The sequence below is a fragment of the Podarcis liolepis genome, assembly GCF_965112155.1.
Source record: "Podarcis liolepis genome assembly, chromosome: 1".
In the NCBI taxonomy this organism is placed as follows: domain Eukaryota; kingdom Metazoa; phylum Chordata; class Lepidosauria; order Squamata; family Lacertidae; genus Podarcis; species Podarcis liolepis.
Window position 1 is genome coordinate 124,787,699 of NC_139554.1, and position 9,597 is coordinate 124,797,295.

Below are 9,597 nucleotides of genomic sequence, written 5' to 3' on the forward strand. Positions count from 1 at the left end.
CTCTGCTGGGGTTCTATCTCCAAATACTACCTGCCCCAAACGTGAATCTTGGCATCCAGGAATTCTCTTTTTATACTGATTTTGTTCTTGCCACCAACAATTGTTACAATCAAACAAACAAAAATAGGAAAGGGGGAGTGTGTTAATCAAATAACTTACCTTTTTTTCATTAGTTGGTGAAGGTAAATAATCTTTTTGATTCAAGCAACAATCCCCAGAAACTTTATTTTGGCAACAAGAGGATTCCTAAATACAAAATTCAGTAAAGAGAAATATGGATATTAGCAAAAAGTGGAATGGCTTCCATTAATCCAAAAAGGCCTTAGACTGAACTTTTATTTTAGCTAATAATGGAACTGCCCCTCCAAATTGTATTCATGTATCTATGTATATATTAATAGTTCTGCAACTGAATTGCCAGAAACAATTTTGGTATTGGGCATGGAATTCAGCCCCACAACCACCTCAATTCTCTTTTCTTTTTATAAAGAAAAAAGAAAAGGCACAATACATTTTCAGTTAAACAGTCAATGGGAGCAATTTAAGCATGTACAATGAAACCACTGAAAGAGAGGGTCAGAACCATGTGTGAATCCCAGGTTGAATTCAAAAGCAAGACTTTCTTGAAGTGTAATGCTGGGAGCCCCTCCATTGTAGCCTCAAGGTTGCATATATGTGTAAATATGCCTTATGTCATATGTCATAAAGACCCCACAGTCTACACTGTGCCTAATTTCCAAAAGGAAACATGGATTCAGGGTAAGTGCCTGGAACCCATGGAATCTTGCACCACTAGGAAATTGGGGAGGCATGTAACAATGCATTCGTTTCATAATCAGCAATCCATCTCATAGTTGTGCATGGCCTTTTTTCTGTAGATCATAGGAAGCTGTGTCAGATCATCGTTCCATCTTAGAACACTACTCTACACTAATTGGCAGCATCTCTCCAGGATTTTGAGTCCTTCCTAGCACAACCTAGCAATGCTGAGGATTAAACCCGATACCTTCTGCATAAAATGCAAATGCTTTACCACTAAGCTATGCCCTTTATCCCAAAATCTGTGAATGCAGAATTACGTCACAGAGAGCAATACCAAATGGAAATAAGAGAACCAGATGAACAGACCACCTCTCTCTCTCTCTCTCTCTCTCTCTTACCTTACAGAAGGTTTTACAACAGTCAATAATAGGTCTGTAACCTGTGCAGCGACATAAATTACCTAATTAAACAATAAAACAGATAAGGTTATTTCTTCAAGATAAGAAGACCCAAACAAATGTAGTTTTTTTAAAAAAAAATCACTATTTCTATGTACTTAACAGATTTTTATGCTACCCTTAAAAAAACCATCTACAGGGCAACTTACACATGAAACAGCAGCAATGAAATGTTGAGGTTTTTTTTAAAAAAAATCCAACATAAAAGTAGCATAAAACAATTCAGAGTTTAAAATTATCTTCAAAGTATTTACCAGCGAGAGCTTCCATCATTTCATCCGACGTGGGTTCCATCTGGTTGCGCAGCAAAGAGTAGATCGACATCACCATTCCAGGGGTGCAGAAGCCACACTGAGAGCCATGACTTTTAGCAATCCGTTCCTGGGACAATGGAAAACCTGCTGCAGGATTACCACATTCTCTTATTCAGCTATTTTAAATGAAAGCCTGCTCATGATTCATGCAGGAGCTGAACCTGAAATGTTATAAAGGTCACCATAGCTTGGCTTATTGCTTATGGAACCTGCATGTGTTGCTGCGACAGGACATGAGTCGACTGCTGTTGTAAAACACAAGTAGGCAATGTGGTACCTTCCAGACCTTGTTGGACTACAGCGCCCATCATTCCTGACTACTGGCCAAGCTGGCCTGGGCTAATGGGAGTTGGGAGTTCCAGTGATATCTGGAAGGCACCATGTTAGCTTTGTTTATTCTAAAACAGGGAGCCAACAAGTGGCCTCAAGTGGCAGATGAAGTGGAAAAAAGCAGAAAGCTCAGGAGTGCTGCGTATGTATTGCACATGAGAGTAGTCCTGTCTGAAACTTAGGGCTTGATTTATAGTTTGCCACATCAGATCCAAGAATCCCCTCAAGGCAGCCTACAACATCAGAAAAGCAATTTGAAACAGGCAACAAGAGTTTAAATCCCACATTAAAAAATAACAAGCCCATAATAAAATCACAAAGCAAGAGCTAAAATACAAAGATCGTAGTCGTCCACCATTGGTCTTAGGAAAGCCCCTGGGCATAGTTTGAGGGGGAAGATTGCAGCCACCTTACTGAGTTTAAGTAGGTCAGGTCAGAGCCTGTAGAGCAGGCTGCCTGGAGAAACTTTATGTACGCTGCCTTGAGCTTCATGTTGGAAAAAACGTGAGACTGATTAAACAAAATTAAAGCAAAATAAAACAAAAACATTTTTACCCATCTCTCGAAGGACAAAAAGTTCAGCCACAAGTTATTTTAAATTAGCAAAATGACCATGATGTATGTATGTGTGTGCACATGCGTGTACACAGGCATGCACTCTCAGGGGAGACTTGTATATTGTAAGGATCTCTCATTGGTATGTTTGCCTTCACTGCAACATTGTAATAAAACACAATGTTTTCTCTTCATTCGTGAATGAATGGCTGGAGCTTCTGTATATTCTGGACAAGAGTAACCTGCAAAGCTGGATGTTTTTCTGGATTGGTGCCATGGACTGATGTATTAAAATGTACTTAGCTATGATACAACTGGAATGGCTGTAGCCATTTTCACATGTGCATGTGCTCTAATAGTCTGGATGCAGGCTTAACTGCACCATACTCGGCCCTCTGCAACCGTGTTCATGAATTGGACAGTTCCCAATAAATATTCACAGCACTGCTGGTTGCTGAAATGTACAAGGAGTAAATAAAAAATCTCCCACAAGTTACAGCATGCATTTACCTGAACTGGATGAATCCTGGTTTCTGTATTTCCAATTCCTTCTACAGTGATGACTGCACTGCCATGCAATGAACATATGGGAATCAAGCATGCATTGGCTGAATAATGACTTGGATTGTAAAGAAAAATATGTTTAGCATTTATTATAAGTATATTATTTGCCTCTATTATTTGTGTGCATTATAATTACAAATATATTTAAAATTAAACACTTAGGTTAAAAGGTAAAGGGGACCCCTGACCATTAGGTCCAGTCGTGACCGACTCTGGGGTTGCGGCGCTCATCTCGCTTTATTGGCCGAGGGAGCCGGCGGACAGCTTCCGGGTCATGTGGCCTGCATTACTAAGCTGCTTCTGGCAGACCAGAGCAGCGCACGGAAACGCCGTTTACTTTCCCGCTGGAGCGGTACCTATTTATCTACTTGCACTTTGACATGCTTTCAAACTGCTAGGTTGGTAGGAGCAGGGACCGAGCAACGGGAGCTCACCCCATCGCGGGGATTCGAACCGCCGACCTTCTGATTGGCAAGTCCTAGGCTCTGTGGTTTAACCCACAGAGCCACCCGTGTCCCTCAAACATTTAGGTTGGAACTGCCTAAAATTGTCACCGCCTGTATTTATGCACTGAGCTACTGTAGCTCAATTGTTTCTGGGTTTGTTTGTTTTCTATTATACTTCTGTCACTTTCCCATAAACATCCTCCAGCATAATACGGAAAAGTAGTATGTAAAGATCACTGAAGCTGAAATTGACGATCACCTATATAGAGTCATGAGCATTCACTTTCCATTGACAATACTAGCCTGGGCTGATGGGAGTTGGGAGCCCAATGACACCTGGAGGGCTACAGGTTTCAAGTCCCTGACATGGAGATCATGGCACAGCTATAAACATACTTAACCAACAATATTCCTCATCTGAGGAAGACGGTTGCAATGTGCAGTTTACCAGTCTCTTGGCTCAAAAGGATACACAATCTTCTTAGCGACAGGCTCATATTTTGAGATCATCACAGTGCATGCACCACATCCGCCTCCACCACAGCCATACTTGGTACCTGTAAGACGGACTGAAAAATCTGCAGTTAAGGAGGAAATGTTTCGTGCTGGAGCACAACTACACAAATTTTCTGTCTGCTTTAACCTGGAACACCATTGCTCTTGCGACAAACTTGTCTTACCCCATCTACATTTAACAAGACATGGACAGGGACCCATAGGTCCTCCAGATGTTCCTGGACTACACAACACTCATCAGCCCTGAACACTGGCCATGCTGGCTGGTGCTGATGTGACTTGTAGTCCACCCACATCCTGAGGGTCACAGTTTCCCCATCCTTGTCCTATGGCAATACACATTAAAAGGTACAAGCATATTATCTGGGAACCCTTATGGCTATGAAGGGAGGTTGCTTGAAAAAATGGGGGCAATAGCCAGTTAACTATCCAAAGTTGGGATGTGGGACTCAGTAGGATTGTAGTCAGCAGCGAGGGACTTTAGTGTTCTCTATATTCCCACGACTAGAGCAGAATAAATAACACAATAAAAGTAATTATAAATTTCATTTGTGCAACTGCATAATTTAGCTTTCTTTCGTGCAGGAATTCTGCCTTGAAGCAGAATTTTTAAAATCCAGTTTACATACATCCCCACCCATAGATTATTTCAAGATTAGAAGCCTGGGGGCACACTCTCAGATTGCAATACTGACCTTTCCTGGGCCTAAAGAGGGTACTGTATCTGTTTTGGGTTGGTTGATTGCACTTTTATTTCACAATTCCTCCCAGAAGCTCAGGGTGTCATATGACCCAGTCCTAATGCTATTCTCATAACAAACTTGCCACATAGGCTAGGTTGAGAGATGATGACCAGTCCAAAGGAACCCACTGAGATTCATGGGTTACTTTTGTGACAAGCAGAAGTTTGTGTTTTCCAAACTAAGGATGTAATATCATGCACTTACTTGGAAGTGTCACTGAACTAAGAAAAACTTACTGCAGAGTAAGCACGCATTTCATTGGACTGCAAGGTTTTCAAACTGTGTTAGAGATGGGGACCATCACTTCTGAAAACAAGCGTTTCCAAAGTGATGATTCAGTGGATTCCTCCCTCAAGTTTATTCTGGGAAAGTCAGTGCTAAAGAGTTAAATGAGGTACAATTAAAATAATAGAAGTGCAAAAGTTGATTTGTTGCAGGAAAGATTATCGGTAGGCTACAAACTAATGAGCACTACAGAACAAAAAGAAGCAATTCCATTTTCATAACAGAGGCTTATATGTTGTTTGAAATCATTAATCCAAGCATAAAATCCAAGCATATCATCAGACTTAAGAAAATGACCAGCAGTCCAAAATGGGTGCAACCTCTCCAGCACTAAAAACAAAAGGAAAGTTTATGTTAAATAACACTGGCCTTCCTAGTATAAACCGTGCATAATTTGAAGACATCTAAATTAATTTGAAGTGATTGAGCAATGTTATAACATGGAAATTTTCACATTTATATAACTGACAAAAATTCTGAAGGCACTTTAAATTACTACTTCTTTTCAAGACGCGCATTGCTCAGTGCTTCATGTTCTTGACTTTTGATATAGAAAGGATTTCATGTAATACACAAAGCATCCTCCCTCCATTTCCTTTCTATGTTTATCGTGTGGTTCACAGGCTGGTCACAGACTAGCTATAAAACTTTACAGTCAGTCAGTACAAAACCGCATAAATTTAATGCCACATCAACTGAATTAAGCCAAAGAACTGGGATACAAAATTATCTAAATGCATGTACAGTAATCTTCCATTATTCTTTCAAGCTGCCAAATGCTAGACCCTCGGAAAACTGAATTAACCCTCATTTTCTCCCCCTCCCCTTCTAATATGGTACTACAAAATATACAGGCAGATGGAGTTGACAGTGTCCAAATGAAGCTAGTTCCAGTAGCCCTGTGCAGCCAATGCAATAGTCCTAGGTGAATATGTTTTGCTCACTTGTCTCATGCCTTCAACGCATGACCTTTGTGTTTACAGCTGTGTGCACAAGGTGCTCACAGTTCCAGATCATGTCTCCATGTTCTGACTGTAGGCACAGAGGATGGCGTGTTACTTGGCACGTGATGTGGGGAAGCAAAATTACTTGGTATAGTGCCGTTCCCTTCACAAGCATTGGAACATGTGACTAGAACTCCTGTGTTGGCTAGACTCTCTAACCACTAGAATGCCTTTTAAATGTGAACATTCAACAACACAAATATTTGGAAAGCAAATATGCAGACTCCTTTCCCTGAGCCTGCATTTTGGTTTTAAAAAAGGAAGCACTGGGAGGCTTAATGACATATTTGTTTGGTGTGTGTGAAGAAGTGGGAGGAGGAGGAGGAGGAGGAGGAGGAGGAGGAGGAGGAGGAGAAGAAGAAGAAGAAGAAGAAGAAGAAGAAGAAGAAGAAGAAGAGTAGTAGTTTGGATTTGATATCCCACCTTTCACTCCCCTTCAGGAGTCTCAAAGCGGCTAACATTCTCCTTTCCCTTCCTCCCCCACAACAAACACTCTGTGAGGTGAGTGGGGCTGAGAGACTTCAGAGAAGTGTGACTGGCCCAAGGTCACCCAGCAGCTGCATGTGGAGGAGCGGAGACGCGAACCCGGTTCCCCAGATTACGAGACTACCGCTCTTAACCACTACACCACACTGGCGAGAGAGTGAGAAAGAACAGGAGATGAGTGAAAAACGTAGTAGAAACAGTTGACTTGATTCTGGGCTGCCACAAGCGGAAGAAGGATACGTATCTTCCGTAGATAAGGCAGCAATGTCTGCTCAGGGTCGGCATTCTTCTCCACTACCTGCAGAGGGGGGTGAAAACCAGATAGTCATACCCACAGCACACATTTAAAGCACTCCTGTACCACATTTAATAGATGTGGCTAACCCAAAAGAATTCTGGGAACTGTAGTTTAGTTAAGGCTTCTGGGAAATGTAGGTATAGGTAGGCTCAGGTCTGGACCAAGGTTGGAGAACCTATAGCGCTCCTGATGTTGCTGAATTACAACTCCCATAAGCCTCAAGAAGCACCATCAATGGGTCAGGGATTATGTGAATTGTAGTTCAGTATCAAAGGTTCCCTGACACAGGGGATAGGTTTTTTGTTTTTGTTTTGTTTTCCATAAAAAGGTAAAGGGACCCCTGACCATTAGGTCCAGTCGTGGCCGACTCTGGGGTTGCGGCGCTCATCTCGCTTTATTGGCTGAGGGAGCCGGCGTACAGCTTCCGTGTCATGTGGCCAGCATGACTAAACCACTTCTGGTGAACCAGAGCAGCACATGGAAATGCTGTTTACCTTCCCGTCGGAGTGGTATCTATTTATCTACTTACACTTTGAGGTGCTTTCAAACTGCTAGGTGGGCAGGAGATGGGACCGAGCAACGGGAGCTCACCCCATTGCAGGGATTTGAACCGCCGACCTTCTGATCGGCAAGTCCTAGGCTCTGTCGTTTAACCCACAGCGCCACTCACGTCTCTTGTTTTCCATGGTGGGTAGCTAAACTGCTTTTTTAATTTTTGTAAAGGAAATCAGATGAGTAGTGATGGCTTGAGAGAACAGCATTGGCAGTGAGGAAATGCTTTTAAAAATCAAGATCGAAAGGCAGTGCTTTTAAAATTAAAACCAGCAAACTAGTCCACACTGTGGTAGTATGTTGCAGAAGTGTATAGAAGGCCCTTTTAAAAAACGAAATTAAAATGACAAAGTTAATAAAATGGAAGGAAGATATAGAGGTGAAACTAATATCAACGAGCACTATCCAAGAATGCTCTTGAAACTTAAGAGCTGCTGGAGCATGCCAATGGCCCATCTAGGTCACAGGGGCTGACCAGTTGCCCATGGGAAGTCTGCAATCTGAACAAGAGCACAACAGCACTCTCCCCTCCCAAGAGTCCCAAAAGCTGGGATTTAGTCCAAAAATCTGGGATTCCGAGGCAGCGGAGGTGTAACATTTATTTATTTATTGCACGCCTATCAGCCAGTATGTTAAAAGTCTCCGTATGTTTAAAAAAATCTAAATGCCCTTGTTTGTTTCCAGCTAGTAAATATGCACACCCTTGGCACTGAGAGTTTATTGCGCTGGAGAATGGGGGGTGAATTTCCTGCAATATTCCAACACTCGAAAGGATATTTGTACAGTATAGCTATACCCTACACATTATAGTCTGGCATTTTATAAATAGGATTGACTGCCGAGAGTTTTGACTCGCTTTTCTGAATATCAACGAGACTCCTAAGCTGCGCACTTGCTTAGCAGTAACTCCTACCGTAGCCAGAGGAATTCACTTCTGAGCAAAGGTGTCTATAGTTTCAACCTGCAAAGCAAGTGAAATGCAAACCTTCCAGGGTTTTTACGTAATTTGCCGCTGTGTTTTTCCCTAGGGCCGGAGGCAGGGAAGCATTTCTGCCGTTTGGGTTAATACGCAGAATGAAACGTCTTGTTAGAAGAGGGATAAAGGGGGTCTATCTACTATACTGGGACCCTCTAATCGGAAGCAGAGGGCAGTACAGTACAGGCAGTTTCCTTTTGCTACACTTCAAGCTGCACTGTCAGAGCAGGAAATACCCGCAAGCAGCTGTTCCTGCGTCCTCGGGGAGCTCGATTCCCACTTACCCTTTTGCCGTTCACGTAGAAAATCAGATCGTCTGAAGCCCTTTCTTCTCGTTCTGTTGCTGGGACAGACATCGCAGCACAGAGGGATAGCAACTGAGCGAGGAAACAGGAGCAGCAGGTCGTGAAGGAGAGTAAGGACTGATTGTGAATTCAACAACATGAAACATGAGTGCGAGGCGTGGCTTTGAGGCTTCAGCCCTAGCCTCCTCCTTCCGCCTTAGAGGGGGGGGGGGTGTAGGACATTTTTCTCTTGCAGAGGAAAAGTTTTTTGGTCGCCGCTTAGCCATAGCATCCCCGATCTTCCAGTTATATCCCGGTGCAGAACACTTCGTTTCGGAAGAAAAAGCCCAATTTCCTGTAATTTAATTCCTAACAACCCTTCTCCTTAACTCTGGATGTGGGACGACATCGTCTTTGCTTTTTCACAGTAACGAGGGAAAACCACTGGATAAATGCATGCTTCGTGGCACTTCCTTGCTAATTAGTTGCATGCCCCAATCCTCCTCCAAATTACAGCCTGATAAATTCAGCCATCCAAGAAGCCTCATGCAATTCTATCTGGGATATGGTATTCTTAATATCTGTCTTCAAGATAGTGGGTGATATTCAACTTTTGTCATCCTACAGTAGACCCAATGAAACCCACAGACATAAATTATGTTAACTGAAGGCCAACCCACACTAAGTTTTTTAAAACCAGTATGATCACAAGCAGTGCATGTGATGATACTCACTCCCAGGTGTGATATGGCTGACCCCTTAATTCTACGATTTCTCGGACTAGTTTATGCTGATTTACTGGTTACTGTGTTTTGCTATCACCCCTTCATCACATGTGCGCTGCTCCTCTTAACATGCCTTCTCTGGGTTTCTCAGCCACTTTCACACACATCTCTTCCCTACTCCACCCAGGACTGTATATTTCTCTGGACAAATTAAGATGGTGCATGGATGGGTACCCCCAGCTATGTGGTTTCCAGTGTGTCCAACTGCCCTGCCATCAAAGTTTTTTGTTTTCTAAAAT

The 9,597-nt window shown here is 42.6% G+C and overlaps 1 protein-coding gene across 4 annotated transcripts in view; it reads right to left on the reverse strand.

Annotated features, from left to right (window-relative positions):
* Window positions 1-8,905, reverse strand: part of LOC310689662 (aldehyde oxidase-like) — a 52,377-nt gene extending 43,472 nt beyond the window's left edge. For all 4 annotated transcript variants that reach the window (XR_014517567.1, XR_014517568.1, XR_014517569.1 and 1 more), the window contains exons 1-7: window positions 8,574-8,905; window positions 6,704-6,761; window positions 3,902-3,998; window positions 2,930-3,038; window positions 1,475-1,601; window positions 1,161-1,222; window positions 160-246 (exon numbers count right to left, since the gene is read on the reverse strand). Coding sequence is in view for 1 of the 4 variants with exons in the window: in XM_083467505.1 (XP_083323631.1) it covers window positions 160-246; window positions 1,161-1,222; window positions 1,475-1,601; window positions 2,930-3,038; window positions 3,902-3,998; window positions 6,704-6,761; window positions 8,574-8,645 (612 nt within the window). In the remaining 3 variants the exon portion in view is untranslated. The remainder of the gene's footprint in view (window positions 1-159; window positions 247-1,160; window positions 1,223-1,474; window positions 1,602-2,929; window positions 3,039-3,901; window positions 3,999-6,703; window positions 6,762-8,573) is intronic.
* Between the last annotated feature and the right edge of the window lie 692 nt (window positions 8,906-9,597).